The 18562-nt window shown below is 40.4% G+C and overlaps 1 protein-coding gene across 1 annotated transcript in view; it reads left to right on the forward strand.

Moving 5' to 3' along the window:
* Window positions 1–579: 579 nt before the first annotated feature.
* Window positions 580–18562, forward strand: part of CAST (calpastatin) — a 129606-nt gene continuing 111623 nt past the window's right edge. Inside the window, exons 1-2 of the mRNA XM_065875568.1 lie at window positions 580–673; window positions 15018–15080. Of these exons, the coding sequence (XP_065731640.1) occupies window positions 599–673; window positions 15018–15080 (138 nt within the window). The 5' untranslated portion in view covers window positions 580–598. The remainder of the gene's footprint in view (window positions 674–15017; window positions 15081–18562) is intronic.

An 18562-nucleotide genomic window follows, 5' to 3' on the forward strand; every position in this document is an offset into this window, starting at 1 on the left:
CACACACACACACACACACACACACACACACACACACACACACCCCAATTTGGTTTTGTTAATCCGCTTCCTAATCCAGACGGTCCAGGCTTGGGCCCGATTTCAGTTGGTAAATTCTTCTCCTAGCTAAACCAGGGCAGATTGCAGAAAAGGTGTCTAATTCTTGAAATTCTTAGGGTGGGGTATTGAGGCGTAGACGGGCCACGCCCGGGTCCCGCTCTCCCGTTGCAACTGCAAGCCAAGTCTGGGCAAGTCGAAGGAGGAACCCCGCGACCTCCAGCCCCTCCTCTCTGTGAGCCAGGGGGAACCCAGCAGTGCTAGGGTGGAGGTGGGGGCATCACTCGGAGAAGATTCGGCGCCGAGGGTGTTAAGTTGCAAGGCCGGGAGCCCCGGACCGCTACAGCCCGGGTACAGCCAGCGGCGGGCAGGAAGGGGAGGGTCCAGCGGGTTGAGGCAGAGCCCCAGCGCGGGTTCGGGGCTGGGTCGGAAAAGCTGCCTCACGGGGCGCGCCCGCCAGCCCTTCCACTCCCTCCCTCCCTCGCTCCCAACGTTCCCCGCCCGGGCCTCCCTTCCAGTCTGCGCTCCCCACGGCCTCGCCATGTCCCAGCCGGGCCAGAAGCCCGCCGCCTCCCCGCGGCCCCGGCGCGCTGCGGCGGCCCGCCACACTCAGGAGGTGAGTGGCACTTGTGCCGGAGCCGCAGGGCTGAGCGCGGGGAGGACCCCGGCCCCGGAGCCGTGGGCCGCCTCCTTGCGGTAGCTTGCCTGGCCTGCTGCCCCGTGCGCCCCCTCCCGAGCCTCAGAAGGACTTAAGACTCAGAACCTGCCTCTGGGCAGGTGACGGGAGGTGGCTGGGTACTGCCGGGCCTGGGCCAAGTGTATTGGACATGGAGCAAGCCAGATTGGAGTTGGCCTGCGTTGGGAAAAGTTGATTGATGAGACTGGGGTGAAAGGCGGTTGAGGATAAAAGGGTAATACATTTCATTCGGGACCCCGAACTGGGTGGGGTAGTTCAACTAAAAGTCGGGTCTTCCGCGTAAAGTCCGGGCTGCAGGGCGTGGCTGCCTGGTAAAATAACACTTCTGCCCTAACCAGCCTTGCGCCAAATTGGGCGGGGCGGGGTCAACCCGGCCGGGCAGGGCCGATGTAGGCCCCGCCCAGGTGCCTCCCCCGCTGACAGCTGTGGGGTTTGAAAAGCTCAGCGCCAGCCAGGTCCGGGGCTGGTGGAGTGCGAGCCCGGCCCCTGCTGCGCTGCACCCCGTGTCCTCGCCGGGTTCTCCGCTGCGCGACTCAGAGCAAATCGGTTGTCGCCATGGCATTCGCAAGCTGGTGGTACATGACGGTAAACTGGAGCGATCGTGCCTGGGAAGGACCGGAAACGGAGTGGGCTTTGCTTTTCTGAGCGTGCAGGAGAGGTTATTGTGCAGGATTTGGCGGGGAAGGGGTAGGGACCAGGTGCGACGTCCTCTCAGACCTTCAGTTTAGGCTCCGGGAGGGGCTGAGACCCACCCTGCGGTGGTATGTGCGAGCGAGCCCCGACGTGCAAGTCGGTGTGAGCAGACGCACCAGACTCAGCTCACGCTCATGAGTTGAATGGAGCAGGAATTGTTGCTGGAGGAATTCCGCCCTTGGACGCGGATTCCTGGATGAACTCAGACTCAGATCGAAAAAGCGCAGATCGAAAGAGCTCAGATCTAGTATTTGTTTTTAAGTCATAAGTAAATCTCAAAACTTTTAGAGGCATGTTGTTGGACGTGCATTCTCCAGCGCAAAGAAGAGGCAGCTGGGATTGGGTTCAAGGAGAAAATCCAAAACTCCAAGGAGCAGAAGCAATCGAGATCAAGACCCTTGTTGAGAATGAGAAAGAGGGAGAGAGAGACAGCGAGAGAGAGCCCACTGCTCTGTACTTTATTACTTGGATGAGGGACAGAGATGTTCCGTTTGTTTAGTGCATTGAATGCTTGTCCAACCAACTAGATGTGATATCCAGTCAAGCTGGTACTTGTAATGTTTTGAACCTCCAGGAAGCATGATTTAACATTACGATGCTTTCCAAAAAAAAAAAAAAAAATACACAAATTTTGTTGACAGAAAGAATAAAAATATTTATATCCCATTGATTTATGGTGAGAACTTTAAAAAATAGTTAAAGTACACCTCTCTCGGCATGTAGTATTGGGAAAAGCAAGGGTGTTGTAATAAGACAGTATTTAGAGAGAAACATCGTGTTGGAATCAGACAGTATTTAGAGAGAAACGTTGTGTTGGAATCAGTAAAATGTCCCTTTTCAGCCAATGGCCATTCACTGAGCACCTACCAAGTGGCAGACCCAGTACTAGCCTCGAAGTGGAAAACAAGACCGAGTTCTTGTTCTCAAAGGGCAATGAGTCAACCTTTTTGAACCTGTTTCCACATCTATAAAATGTGGGTTATAATAGGTACCACATAAGGGTTGGTGAAGACTATTTACATTCATGAATCAAAGTACCATACCCATATACCTTTTTTTTGAATTTTATTTATTTTTTTATACAGCAGGTTCTTATTAGTCATCAATTTTATACACATCAGTGTATACATGTCAATCCCAATCACCCAATTCATCACACCACCATTGCCACCCCCCTGTGGCTTTCCCAGCTTGGTGTCCATACATTTGTTCTCTACAGCTGTGTCTCAACTTCCACCCTGCAAACCGGTTCATCTGTACCATTTTTCTAGGTTCCACATACGTGCGTTAATATACGATATTTGTTTTTCTCTTTCTGACTTACTTCACTCTGTATGACAGTCTCTAGATCCATCCACATCTCAACAAATGACCCAATTTTGTTCCTTTTTATGGCAGAGTAATATTCCATTGTATATATGTACCACATCTTCTTTATCCATTCATCTGTCAATGGGCATTTAGGTTGCTTCCATGACCTGGCTATTGTAAATAGTGCTGCAATGAACATTGGGGTGCATGTGTCTTTTTGAATTATGGTTCTCTCTGGGTAAATGCCCAGTAGTGGGATTGCTGGATCATATGATAATTCTATTTTTAGTTTTTTAAGGAACTTCCATACTGTTCTCCATAGTGGCTGTATCAATTTACATTCCCACCAACAGTGCCCCATATACCTTTAATGATTGGAAATTCCAGTTTCCCTTGAGATGTTTCTTCATGAATGCTTCCTACTACATTTTCTGGGTTTTTTAAATGTAGCATCTTATTGGTGTGCTAAAAGCAAAAGTTTGCTTTGAATCATTATTGTTCTAAGATTCTTATCAAAATGCATCACATGAATTATCTGCAAATATGGATGGTTTAGAGTTAACATCAGTCTTCTTCCAAATTCATGATTCTCTAAAGTAAATTATGCTGGAATATCTGGATGAAAATAGTTTAAATCTGTTTTTAACCCTGTTATGTTTAGGCATAGTCTGACATTTTTTGCTAAAACCTCTCTTATAATCCAATGTTGGAACTATTCTAATTTTTTTTTTTCTGCTAGTAGGAACCTCCTAGAATCAGCAACCTGCCTGTGACCAAGCTTTGACTTTTCCCAAACCAGTGCTGTACAATAGAAATATAGTGTGAGCCACATATGTAATTTTAAATTTTCTACTAGTCACATTAGCTGACAGGTGAAATTCATGCTAATAGCATATTTTATTTAACCCGCTATATCCCAAATGTTATTATTTCACATGCAATCAATGTGCAAATCATCGGGATATGGACACTTTCTTTTTCATGTTGATTCTTCAAAATCCAGTGTGTATTTTATACTTAGAGTGCATCTCAGTTCACACTTGACACGTTTCAAGTGCTCAATAGGCGTTGAGTGGCTAATGGCTACAGTATTAGGACAGTATAGCTCTAGACATCGGTTTCTAACCATTTTCATTTGATGGCTGTGAGGTGATGACCACAGCCCATTTTGAGAATTAAATGAAAGTTTGTGCACCATTTTCCCACAACAAAATATACATACACACACACAAAAGCCCATCCATAATCCCCTAGAGATATATGGAGCCAATTTATAACATATATATATATATACATAATTTATAGTATTATATACTATTATAGATAATATTTATACAATTTATCAATACAAAAGTTTTATACAAAAGCATACTATATATAATATATGTATGTATGTATTATATATATTACATATGTCATGCTTTTGGTAAATCCTGTTATTAAAGTATTTTTACTGGGATCCTTTACTGAAAAAGATTATGAATGCAATGACCTAACTTTAAAAATTTAGGCAGAATAAGATAAAATAATTGAAAGATGTATCTATGATGTGTTTTGTTTAAGGGACTGCCACCTATAAAGCCAGTCAATGAAACATTACAATGTATATTTCCCCATTGAATACCATCAATATTATTGATCTTATCTTTTGAAGAAGGATGTGGTTTTAGTAAAAAAGAAAAAAAAAACTTACAAAGCTAGATTTCAAGAACATCTGATGGGCTTGGTAATGATGAAGCATGAAAGAGGGTAAATTTGGTTGGCTGACACCGGTAATCACATTCCTGAGTCAAAAGTTGACTCTAGTAGTCCATGTTAATTAAAGGTGTTTCTTAGCCTAATTAGACCTGTCGGTCCAGTGGCAGCGTGATCAAGGAGCGCAAGTCATTTGGAAGGCCCCATCATTGTGGCCAGCCTGGGAAAAGTGTCACAAGCCTTCCCTGGCAGGACAGACCACTTGACTGCAGTGACTTTTAGGAGTAATGAAAGCAAATTACATATTCTGCAAAAAGGGCACAGGCTTTAGGGTGCTGGGAGAATGGAGGTCACACAACTGTCCTCTTTTGTTTTTTGGGTTTTTGTTTGCGGTACGCGGGCCTCTCACTGTTGTGGCCTCTCCTGTTGCGGAGCACAGGCTCCAGACGTGCAGGCTCAGCGGCCATGGCTCACGGGCCCATCCGCTCCGCTGCATGCGCGATCCTCCCGGACCGGGGCACGGCATCGGCAGGCGGACTCGCAACCACTGCACCACCAGGGAAGCCCCAACTGTCCTCTTTTGTTTCACAGTTTCTGAATTGGTTTGCTTCCCATTGCAAATAAGACTTAAATTAAGAGTGTACCTGATGACATTATTCTTTAATCATTTTGATACTTCCCCAGAAAGTTAATTATATTCTACAGGTACTTTTTAAAGAATGATGTAGCTTGCTGGTGGTGGAAACAGTGGGTGGCTAGTTGATATTCCAAGGTGAACTGGTGGGAAATTAGTTCTGAGTAGGCTGTCTCACTGGCATACTAGATTTCTCTAAGCAACACATCTTTATTCTATTTTTTCCTTGATGTTTTTAAAATTTTTTATTGTGGTAAAATACACATAACTTAAAATTTACCATCTTAACCATTTGTGAGTGTAAAGTTCTGTGGAATTAAATACATTCAGAATTCTTGTACAACCATCACTACCATCTAGCTCCAGAACTATTTTAATCTTGAAAAACCGAAACTCTATACCCATTAAACAATAAATTTTCATTCAATTTACATATTTACATTTGAATACATAGGACTGTATTCAAGTATCTGTGTTCCTTATCATTTTTTTATTGTAAGAACATTTAACATGAGATCTACCCTCTTAACCAATTTTTAAGTTTATGGTACATTGTTGTTGACTATAGGTACAATGTTGTACAGCAGATGCCCTCAAGATTCATCCATGTTAAAGCATATGTCAAAATTTTCATCCTTTTAAAATGGCTGGAATATATATATATTTGCTTATCCATTCATCTTTCAAGGCACACTCAGGTTACTTCCTGGTATAGCTATTTTTTGAGGAACCACCTTACTGTTTTCCACAGTAGTTGTACCATTTTACCTTCCTATCCTCAGTACACAAGGGTTCCAATATCTTCATATACTTGCCAACACTTGTCCCACTGCCTTCTGACCTCCAACATCTCTGATGAGAAATCTGTTTACAATCTTATTGAGTATCGCTTATATGTGATAAGTCATTTTTTATTGCTGCTTTCAAGATTCTCTCTTTGTCGTTCCAATAGTTTGATTGTAACTTGTCTCCATGTGAATTTTGAGTTCATCCTACTTGGAGTTTGTTGAACTTCTTGGTTGTTTATGTTTTTCATCAAATTTGGAAAGTTTTAGGTCATTATTTCTTAATAAATCTTTTTCTCTTTCTTCATTTTTTTGGAACTCTCTCAATGTGTAGGTTAGTCTACTTGATGGTATCCCTCAGGTCCTGTAGGCTCTATATACTTTTCTTTAATCATTTTTCTTTCTGTTCCTCAGACTCAATAATTTCAATTGTCCTATCTTTAAGTTCACTGATTCTTTCTTCAGCCTGCTCAAATCTGCCTTTGAATCCCTCTAGTGAAATTTTCATTTCAGTTATTGTACTTCTCTGCTCTAGAATTGTTTTTTTTTTTTTGGTTTCTTTTTAGGTTATTTATCTTTTTATTGATATCTCTATTTTGTTTTTACATTGTTTTCTTGACTTTCTCCACACTTCCTTTAGTTCTTTGAGCATCTTTAAGACAGTTGTTTTAAAGTTTTTATCTAGTATATCTGCCATCTGCTCTTTCTCAAGGACAGTTTCTGTTTTTTGTTTGTTTGTTTGTTTTTCCCATTGAATGGGCAATAATTCTCTGTTTCTTTGCATGCCTTGTGATATTTTAGGTTTAAAACTGGACATTCGAATCTAATAATATGAAAGCTTTGGGAATCAAATTTTCCTCCTTCCCCGGGGTTTGCTGTTTTGTTTTGCTTTGTTTTGTTTTTGATTGTCATACGCTGTTTTTGTGTTGTTTTTTTCAGCCACAAGTGTACACTTAAGAGCTTCTCAGGTCTTTTCTGATCCTGCACTTTCCCTGGGCATGAGCAATCAGTGATCAGAATACAGATCCCCAGTATTTGGAGGACAGAGTCCTTTTTGCCTTTCTGGTTCCAAGCTGCATGCTCTAATGCACAACTGCTTGCTGTGAGTTGGGAACGGGAAATGGGCAGCTGCTGCTGAGCTGAGCTGAAATTGACGGAAATTAACCAAAACGTACCATTTAAACCTTCCCCTGGAAGTTGCAAGTCTTTGATAGACTCCAGAATTTCAAAATAGTTATATCAGACACATTCTGCCAGGGAGATTTTCATCTAGATGGGAAGATGGATTCCTGGTGCCTCCTACTGCACCATCGTCCCAGAATCCTCTCTTTAAATTGTTTTAAGGATTGAAATCCTATTAATGTGATTCTAAAGCTCTGTTCTTCAAGTTATCTCATAAAAACTTACCCAGAAAGCTTTACAGCTACCATAAAGGGAAAAAAATCAAGTGTCTTTCAGTTAAGAAAAATGTAAAATAACTCCATCCAATGAGTACCTTTTATGTAAGTACCTCCTCAGATGGGAGAGTCATTTAACCCAAGAAGAAAAAGGGTTTGTGGTTAGAGTTTTCGTAAAATTTATGGAACTCATGCTGACTGTGGGGAACTTATAGAACACAGAAATGATTTGGTAAAGGCCAACGATGTTCACAGTTGCTTATTGTCCACCTACTATGTGTCAGGTTTTGTACTGTGTGCCGTGGACACAAAAATAGTGCTGATAGTACGTTTCTGGTTTTTTCTTGTGTTTTTCACAGATTAAAAATCACAAGCACATCCTAATGACTACTATAAAAGCAGCAAAGTAACTATTGAAATTCTCATGGCATCATCTTTGACTTAGAGGAAGTTCAGACAGCCTTACTGCATGTGGACCCCCTAAGCTAAACATGGCAGAAAGGCAGTCAATTCTACTTCTGAAAACTGGACAAAAAGAGGGTGTGCCCTTACCCTGCCACCTGGGCATATCCACCAGAATGTTGGAATATTAGAGAGAAGTGTATGGAGTTCAGGTGAAATATGGGGATTTCAGAATTATAGTTATGCAGTTAATCCTTAATATGTGTCTTCTTTTATGAGAAGCCCAAAGAAGGTTATCCTATATTTCTATGGTTTGATAACAAATGTTTCTAGAGAAGAAGAAAGATATCATGTGTATCACACCTTTCATTTACTTACTTTTTTAAAATAATTATTCTCCCCACAACACTTAGCCCACACTGATTATTTTTTTAGTAAATGAACTCTTCCTCTGACACTAGCCTTCTCCATTAGTTTGGGGTTTTCAGTATTAAAAACAAGTAAAATGGCTAGGATATTCCCTTTGTGTGACTCCAGGGAGGTACATACTCCTGAGATAAGATTCAAAAAAATTTTAAACTTTTTATCACAGAAGAGAGAATAATATAATGTACTCCTCATGTACCCATCACCTTCTATAATTATTAACATTGTAACATTGTGCCTATCTTGCTTTATCTATCCAACTCCCAGACCCACCAACACACACACACATATGCACACACCCTGATGAAGTATTTTGTAGCATAGGAATTGCACATTTAACGTTATCCCTGTGACCAGCTTGGTATATGTTGTTTGCAAAATGAATTATCTATTCCCTGTGTACTTTGTTTCCTTATTTGTAATATGGAAATATGAGACTGATATAATACAGTGTCATGAGATAGGCAAAGTACTAAACAAAGTTATCAGATGAATCTGGTTCCTCTGTACTTATGAAAAGTAAAACACTAACTTCTCTGCTGTATTATTTACAGCCTTAGAAAATGAAACCTTAAACCTTTGCTTACTTCTCATATTCATTTTATTGTCTCATAATTAACCACAATCAGATTGATGCCAGAGAAAAAGAAGGGAGTGGAATAACTTTTATTGTATTCTTAAAATGAACGAGGCAATGGGCCAGGCTCCTCATTAATATCAGCTTGTTTCATAAGTAAGCCAGCCCCTGGGGTGGACACCATTACCTCCATTTTACAAGGAGAAAACGGAAAGTTTAAATTATTTGCTGAAGGTCACATAGCCTTTCAGACCCACACTCCTTCTGTCTTATTAGAGTTTGTCAGGGAATGGAATGCAGGGAGTTGGTTACCCAGGTAACAGAGAGGCTGGGAAGCCAACTGGGGTGGATGAGGCAAAGCAGAGATTAGAAATCTCAGGAAGCTGCTACCATTTCTAGACTGGAAAGAAAGAGGGAGAACCAGGATCACCCTGCAGAAGCTGAAAGCACTGCTGGCCCATCCTGCAGGAGACCCTACTGGAGGGAGCCAGTACACATCCCTGCTACACCAACTGACCAGGATCAGGGCAAGGAATCCACCTGAGGGCAAACAGGTCCACATCTACACCAGGGAGACTGTCTTAAAGCAAAATCAGCTTTACAACTTGGGCCTTCTGTGTGCTGAACAGTCTTGTTTCAGAAAGCAGAATACATACAAAAATAGATTTTAAGGGATTTTGCAGGAAATATCAATTTGCACATCGTCTCTTAATTTTTTAAGCTATTTTTTTCAACTTTTAAAATCTTTTATCTTGTTTACTAACCTGAAAAGAATGAATGTACTTCTCAGGGAACTTTTAGAGGTTTGTGGAAATGCAGTCATTCAGTTATGAATTATTTGTCACATCCCCACCACAGGACTAGAAAAAAAAAATATATAGTTTACCATCTGGGGACTTCCCTGGTAGCGCAGTGGTTAGGACTCCACGCTCCCAATGCAGGGGGCAACTAAGAGTTCGCATGCCACAACTAAGGAGCCCAACTACCGCAACTAAGGAGCCAGCGAGCTGCAACTAAGGAGCCCACCTGCCACAGCTAAGACCCAGCTCAACCAAATAAATAAATAATAAAATAAATAAATATTTTTTTAAAAATTTACCATCTGGTTGAAAAGGCAAAATATACATTTATGAAGTAATCAGTAAGCAGGAGCGTATACAATAAAGTGCTAACTTGTTTGCTTTACTAAGAAGCTAAAGACTAATATGCAATATGAAGGTATGGTGTGCCATTAATAGGGCTAGTCAGGACATGTTGGGTTGAACACAGGAGAGTGGGTTCCTGCATTGAGCAGTCGGTTTACCCAGGAGGCCCCGAGCTGCCCTGGCCTGCCTGACCTGGGGAAGCTCCCATGGGTGCCGACTCAGTGGGGTGATTGGAGGAGCAGAAACCTCCACTTCCTGTTGTGGTGCCCACAGATCTCCTCTCCAAACAGTAGTTTCCAATCCTAGCTGCATATTAGAATCAACTGGGGAAGTTTAGGAAAATATATCTGTGCCCACGCTCCCCCTGGACAAACTAAATCTAAATCCCTGGACTCTGGTCTGAGTGTTTCCAAAAGTGCTCTGGGCGCTTGTGACCTGCACTGAAAGATTAGACCCGAAGCTAAATGAAGGCTTTCTGACCCTTAGGAAGCAACCCACCCACCCCCTTCCCTGACAAGCCTTTATCTCTGTGTGCAGCGGTGGAGCAGTGAGGGAGCTGAGCTGTGTGCACTAGAGTCCGGAGGGCACCAAGATTTCATTGCTTCGTGATTTTGCCACAGCTATCACTGGACATGCAAATATTGACCTCTATTGGCATTCTCCAAGTTGCAGAAGGAAAATCTTCAAGCTGTTTTCAAATAACCTTTCCTGTTTTCTTAAACAGCTTTATTCAGACATAATTCATAAAATATCCATTAAAACATACAATTCAGTATTTTTTAGTATATTCACAGGGTGGTCCAAACATCACCTCAATTTAATTTTACAATGTTTTTGTCACCCCCTAAAAGAAACTCAGTACCTTTTTTGAAAAAAATTAAGCAGAGGCATTTCAGAAGCACACTAGCTGTTGGTGCTCTTTCATAGCTGAGCTTGGATTTGCAGAAGCTCATTTTTTGTCTGTCTTCTTTCTTTTTTAATATGTGTAGAAGTTTGATTTTTATCTTATCCTGTGATGTATACCCTTGTCTGTGCATGTATCAGGGTGTATCTAGGTAACGATGGGGAGGGTGCCGCAAATGCTCCAGAGTGGAAGACTGGCGCTGGCACAAATCCTTAGCTGGGTGAGAGCAAAGCTCCAAACTTTACTGCTCCTTGCTCCTGTTGATTTCCTGACAGGTTTATGAGTTTGCTATGGCAAACTCATATTAATGCTATCTTCTAGAATGAGGACAAAGGACAGCTGTACTTACCAAATATGTAGTGATGCCAGGAGGTGGAAACAGTTTGGAAAATTATTCCTTTTTAGGCAAGATAGCAAAACTTTTATCTGATATTTTCCCTGCCTCTGAACTCAATTCCTTCATCTATCTTCATCTTGGCTCCAGTGTTTCCTGTCTTCTGGGGCCTTATCCTCCCAATGAAATGTTTCCTGCCTTAGGGCTGGTATCTTGCACTTCCTGTCTTTACCTCCTCTCCAGCTTCTAATACAGAATGAAACTTAAAAGCGTTGTGTGTCTGATTAATTTTATAAAAACAAACCAGTTTTAGAATAGGAAGGTTTTGTTGATTTGGGGCGTTGTTTTCTCTTTTATAGCATTGGATTGAGACTTTCTTGATGGGCATCAAAAGTTTTTAGCTAGCTTTTAACTAGCCTGGTCTCTGGCCCACAGACTTATAATCCTGTTACATAATGTGACTGAGGAGGATCTTACCTTTCAGATCCTTATTTCTTTACCCATAAAACGAGCTGCCGGTGTGTCCCTAGAATTTCTGTGGCAGTAAAGGAGACCACATAGGGGAAATGCCCAGCACTGGGCTTAGCGCAAAGGAGATGCTTAGAACATGTTAGTTTCTTTCCCCTCTTACAGAAAAGTCCTTCCCAAATTTTTCAGGTTTGTGGTTCAGTTCCCAACCTATCACTCCTTCGCTTCTCCATGTTTCTCTCACCTCTTGCCTACCCACCAGCTATGTGTAGTAGTAGTAGATGAAGTTTTCTGTCTTCACTCTTTGAAAGACTTGCGGCAGGTTCCTATGCTGGATCAAATTTGACATATATCATTCCCAAACATTTCATTTCACCAGCAGAATGGAAAGTATGTGGAAAGTACTCAGTTATTCCATGAATTTAAAAATCAGTCACCTTGAATTTCAGTGAAAAGCTATAACTGATTTTATATCATTAATAGACTCCTGAATATTGAATAAGCCCCAAGAAATGGTCAAGGCAATGATTCATTTATAAAGTTGCTATTTACTGGATATTGAATGGTATTAGGTGATGCTTATTAATTCTGTTAGAGTTTTGTTGGAGTGATGATGTATTGTAGTTATGTAGGAAAAAGTCCTCAAATTAAGGAGATGCTTGATGAAATGTTTAGGGGTAAAGTTTCAGGATATCTGCAATTTACTTTCAAATGCAGGTACATATACAAATATAGGTAGATCTTTGTCCATAATATAAGCAGATATGGCAACATACGGCAACAATAGTTAATAGTTGTTGAATCTAAGTGATGGGACTATTGACATTCATTGTATTATTCTTTCAACTTTTCTGTATCTTAGAAATTTTTTATAATAAAAAAGCCAGATTAAAAAAACTGGAAAAATATGATCCATACAGCTCCTAAAAAATGTTGCCCTTTCATTATGTGATTTTTATGTCATTATATCATTATGCTTACTCTATTGAGAGCAAATATGTCTTTTGAAATTACAAAATACCAATTCTTATAATATATAATTTTTATGTTGTCATTATATCTCAACATTTTAAAAAAGCATTTGCTATATATATATATATTACTCTCAAACTATTATTTGGAAACTGCATAATTATGAGGGATTTGAGCATTTCAGTGGAAGCAAATAACTGATGATGTTGGTTAACCTGGAGGACTGCAATTTTGAAACACCACCGGGAAACAACTTTATAAATGTTTTTAAGTAAAACATCTATCTACCTGTATTTTAGAAAAGGCTGTCTGCATGTTTACTTTAAGGTAATAAATCATAATATATGTTTGCCAACGAGCAGGAAGCGGAGTGGGACCTTGCAGAGAGCATGGAGCCTTGCTCTAGACGAGAGCCAGTTGCCTCTTTAAGTTTTCTCATTTGTAAAATGGAATAATCATATTTCCTACAAGTAAATGAGGCACTCAAAACAGTATGCTCAGTGGATATTGTTGTTATTAGGTATTACCTATATCTAATCTGAAAAAGGTATAGAATTGGTGATAAGAAACGAATGTGATATCAGTTCTAAATTTACCAGTTCTGGAAGGAGACAGATTGGGTAAATCTGCGTCATTGTAGACCCATCCCTCTCAAATTCTCTCTCCAAATGTTGAATAATTCTTCCACCTACTCTAGCCTTTAAGAATCTTTTGCTTACCAATTATTCTAAAACTTATCAATTACCATCTAGCTCTGATATATATATGTGGGCTTTTAAATGCCTCCTGTTTTTTCAAGATCCCTTAATTACTCAATACCGATTGCTCTCAACTGTGGACAAACCCTTGACTAGGATATCTGGGTTAAACGAGCCCTGCAGAGAGCTTCATTCACCAAGCTGCTGTAGTCTCCCTGCTTTTCTGTGGGATCTACCCACTAATCCATGAGAGGCTTTTGTTTGGGGAAGAATTTTCCATTCATGAAAGTGATTTCTTTCTAGTTTTTTATGCAAAGAACTATTGAAAGATTTCACCCACATGTCTAATATTGCTTGGCCTTTTTCTTTTTTTTTACAAAAATATCTGTTTATATGATCAAAGGGAATATTATCTTATTTCATTTATCATAGTATAGTGACAAACAATAGATTTGAAGTCAGAAAACATGCTCTGCAAACTTTTCTCATTTACTAGGTGTATGTCCTTACTAAAAGCACATCACATGACTTTTATTCTTAGTTTTCTTAATCTATGAAATCACATGAGCCTCTTTTTTTGTATCAGATAAAAGTATATGAAAGAGCCTTGTAAATAATAAAGAATGATAAAAATTATTACTATTACTATTATTGCCATTCTTTTTAATTCGAATAACTTAAGTGTCCTACATATTCAGGTTGTGATTCAACTCTAGAGAACATAATGGGATTTTATGTTTTGATTTAACTAAAGGTGATTGGGGTCGAACCCAATGGTGAGCTTTTTATTTTCTTATATTTAGATTTCTTTTCCCGCTTTCTTGCACATCCCACATGTGCAAGAAATGAAATAATTCTTTTTTATTTTTTTGCGGTGCGCGAGCCTCTCACTGCTGTGGCCTCTCCCGCTGCGGAGCACAGGCTCCGGACGCACAGGCTTAGCGGCCATGGCTCATGGGCCCAGCCGCTCCACGGCACGTGGGATCCTCCTGGACCGGGGCACGAACCCGCGTCCCCACCATCGGCAGGTGGACTCCCAACCACTGCGCCACCAGGGAAGCCCTGAAGTAATTCTCTGTACCCTCTTTTCAGGAACATACGATTTTTTTTTGTTTCTCAAAAAATTCAATAATCTTCATGGCTTCTTTTATCTTATCAAAACAAATGAACATGTGAGCTATTTGAAGCTTTCACGTACCACGTAAAAATATTTCCTTTAATCACCAGTGTTCTAGTGAGAAAAATAATTCTGTTTCAGAACATAATGAAATTCTAAAGCCATAGTTAATGAAAGTTGCAGGTATGGTCTTTCCAATGCAGGATTTATCTTTCTGTGTTGGTAAATACTCAGACAGAAAGAACTCCAGAGAATTTCCAAGAGCCATTGAAAGTGATGGTTGATAAGGGGTGGCCCTCCCTTGAGTTCATGCTGAACTGAGACTTAAGTAATGGCTTAGGCTCACCATGGTCCTCAGACATCTCATCTCCATGAGGAACCAGGTGTCTCTTATGCTGGCAATTTGGGCTTTAAAATTCCATGAGACATTTTGTAGGAGACGAGATGCCACCTTAGCATCACCATCAGATCTGTCTGGTTAATTACAGACTGATTTTCTGCATCCCAAATGAATCTCTGTAGCTTCCCTTAATTTTTGAAGGCCACCTACGTTGGTATAGAATTATCAACAATTCTCAGTAGGAAGATGAAAGGGGTCCTTGTTTTTACAGTCTATATATTTAGCCCTTTGGGATTAAAGTCACTATTATATTATCTTGTGTCACCTCCCTCTATTAAATGTTATCTTTTTAAATACTTTTATAGCATGCCGATGGAAAAACCAGTGGATCGCCTTCAAAGTCAGGAGAAAAGAAAGGATCAGATGAGGTAATTTCCACAATACTGGGTTTTCATTTTCTCTTGTTTTTAAATTGTGAATTCTGTCTTGAAGTAAATAATGAGGTAGCAAATATCTCCTACTGGAATATTGGTAAATTTAATTTTAACTACCATTTGATTTAACACTATAAGTGGAAATCATTAAAAATAAATTTAAAAAATAAAGTGTTCCTTGGAGAGGAACATCTAGAAGTTGTTTCCATTCAGGAATAGAACTCAGTTATTTAGGGTGTTTTCCCTGTAGGAATTGGTGAATCTTAACTGTTTTTTGTTTGTTTGTTTTGGTGAACGAAACATGTAGGAGGGGAAACCAAATGCTATAGTTGAAAAGGAAATCTTTTTTTGTTGTTTTGGTTTTTTTTTTGCGGTGCACGGACCCCTCACTGCTGTGGCCTCCCCCGCCGCGGAGCACAGGCTCCGGACGTGCAGGCCCAGCGGCCATGGCCTACGGGCCCAGCCGCTCAGTGGCACGCGGGATCCTCCCGGACCGGGGCACGAACCCGTGTGCCCTGCATCGGCAGGCGGACTCTTAACCACTGCGCCACCAGGGAAGCCCCAGGAAATCTTTTTTTATGAGAGTCACTGTGAAAGGAGGACAGTGATAACCTAGATTAAACCAGTTATTCAGGTTCATAAACAAAAGGGAGAGAAAAGGACTATTTTTACTTGGATCCATTCTGTGGAAATACTTGTAAAACCAAACCTCCTCACTTTGAGATGTGTTTTCTTTGAGCCTGTGAATTTCTTCTTTCACTGAATGATGCCTCATTATGTGCACTGTTAACATGGCCTGGTCTCCATGGAAGAGTCATGTGAAAGTTCTATCCTCCAAAAGGGTACTGGGCTTGCCTTCCTTTTGCTGCTTTTCACATTTTAAATCTCAATGGAACATTCATCTTCATTCAGTAGAAATTGCTATCATTTCCAGTTTGTAAAAGAGCCAGGTCCTGAAAGGTAGCTGGAAATTTAGAAAGCAAAAAGTGATCATTTTATTTTTCTCTATATTATTAACGTGTTTCCAGAAATCTAGAATCGACCTCCTCTTTCTGCTTATTTGCTGCAGTTTTGAAATATTCAATATATTTCAATATATTCAGTATGAAGAAGGCCATTATGACTAGAACTTGCTATGAATTCTGCATTAAGGTTTTGTCCACAGCTGTCTATTATTGTTTCCATTACCAACACCCATGAAAATATATTTTAGATTATTTCTTACCACGCAAATTTGCAGTAAGGTTTTGTACCCATGGAAGGCAAAATTTCTTTACAAAGTAAAAATAAACTTTTATTAAGATTTTATCCTGCTACTTGGTTATATTATTTAAAATTTTTTTCCATGGAAAAAATACCACATTTTTCCCCTTTTACTAGCATGAAAATCTATATAATATCACTCAGTTCCCCATCAACCCTACTCTTTAAATATATTCCCAGATATCTATCAAACTATCAGATAGTTTCCTGTTTGAAAACTATAGTGTCTCTTTATTCTCCAGACTAGGAAATAATGTTTTTAGATGTTATTCTCTATTAATATTTATAAGGTTTAAACTATTTGCACAAAAAATGAAATCTTCTTTTCCAGTACAATCAAGTGGATAGTGACCTAGTTCTTATAGGATTATTCTCAACAATTATGTTATTATGTGGAAGCTTAAATATTACGCCTTGAATGTACAGGCATTGTTGGTTTAGGCAACAACTGCTTGCCCGGTGATAGGTCTTTTATATATCCAGACTATAAAATGCCTTATTTTCATATTTATAAAGGGCTTGGGAAAACTGATAAGTAGTCCTGTTATCAATGCAGCCAGGGGAGAATTTGAAACTTCTGTGTCAATATGATGACTGTACTTTCAGTTTTTCGAAACTGAAAGGCTGAACTTCCACCTTGAGAGAAGAAAGAAAGAATTTTTCTTTTCTTTATCAGCAATTCAGGCAAGTCTGACATTGTTTCATAACACTTCTGAGAAATTCAGATTTACAACTCTTGCACTTGTGCCAGAGCCTGGTCATATCAGTCTGTTCTGCTCCGTCCCAGCTGGCAGAAGAGAGGGGATAGAGGCTTTGCCCTGCTCCTGTGGCATAAATCACTGCAGAGATTCAGATAGTCTGAGACTGAAGATTGTTTATTATCTCACCGAATTCTGCCCAGATCTATTTGATAGGGTGGACAGATGTGTGGGTGTGATAATTTGGTAGTCGAGTTATATTTCCAATATGGTCTGTCTCTAAAGAATCTCTAATTCTTTACGTCATGTGCAGTTAAGTAACTGATGACGTACTATGGCCCTGGAGACAATTCAAGGAAACCATCCTACATTAGGCATTATTTCAGCCTTTATGTTCATGATTATAAAACCATGTGCAGGGCTTCCCTGGTGGCGCAGCGGTTGAGAATCCGCCTGCCAATGCAGGAGACACGGGTTCGAGCCTTGGTCCGGGAAGATCCCACATGCTGCGGGGCAACTAGGCCCGTGAGCCACAACTACTGAGCCTGCGCGTCTGGAGCCTGTGCTCCGCAACAAGAGAGGCCGCGACAGTGAGAGGCCCGCGCACCGCAATGAAGAGTGGCCCCCGCTCGCCGCAACTAGAGAAAGCCCTCGCACAGAAACGAAGACCCAACACAGCCAAAAATAAATAAATAAATAAATTTAAAACCATGTGCAATCTGGACTTGTAATCTGCCTATCCTACCACCCACGGTTGGCTACCATCCTCTTAAGATTACCAGAGAAAGGTTTCCCAAAACGGATTCTTTCTCCCAAATATTTTCTCATCTACTGCTCTGTTGAACAAGAAGTAAGATTAAGAAGCTTAGTTTGGGTTTTTGGTAATCCATTTTCAAACTAGCGTGTGCCTCCAAAGGGTGAATAACTTGTTGTCCCCAAGCATATGCAAACATACTGGTTAGGCTTCCAAGGACAAACTCAGGCCTTCGAAACAAAGTCAGTTTGAAAATGTACTTTCTATGCTCAGGGGTACTTCTCAGTGTTTTTTCCTTCTCCCTTTATTGTTCTGCTGCATTTCATTTGGAGATGCAAGAGAAAAGGTGTAGAGGAGGGCTTCAGGAAGATTTAACCCGGAGTAAAAATGATTAGGGTTAGGCAAGAACCATTATTATATTGTCATATGTAAAAATATCTGGGGGTGAATGCAGCTGTGTGAATTTCAGAGCTCTTTTTCTCCTGCTACCATAAATAGCTCTTACTTGTCTTGAGTATGACCCCTATACAGCCACTAAGTGATCCTAGGAGGTCTGCAGCAATTTTAATAGACTCTTGCAACTAAAATATCATTTGTCACATTGCATTTGCAATATAAATGCTTGAGGATGGAGTTGAGTGTCTAATGAGAATGTTTTTTGTTGTTTTTTTTGTTTTTTTGGGTTTTTTTGCGGTACACGGTCCTCTCACTGTTGTGGCCTCTCCCGTTGCGGAGCACAGGCTCCGGACTCGCAGGCTCAG

This window comes from Phocoena phocoena, chromosome 3 (genome assembly GCF_963924675.1).
Source record: "Phocoena phocoena chromosome 3, mPhoPho1.1, whole genome shotgun sequence".
In the NCBI taxonomy this organism is placed as follows: Eukaryota; Metazoa; Chordata; class Mammalia; order Artiodactyla; family Phocoenidae; genus Phocoena; species Phocoena phocoena.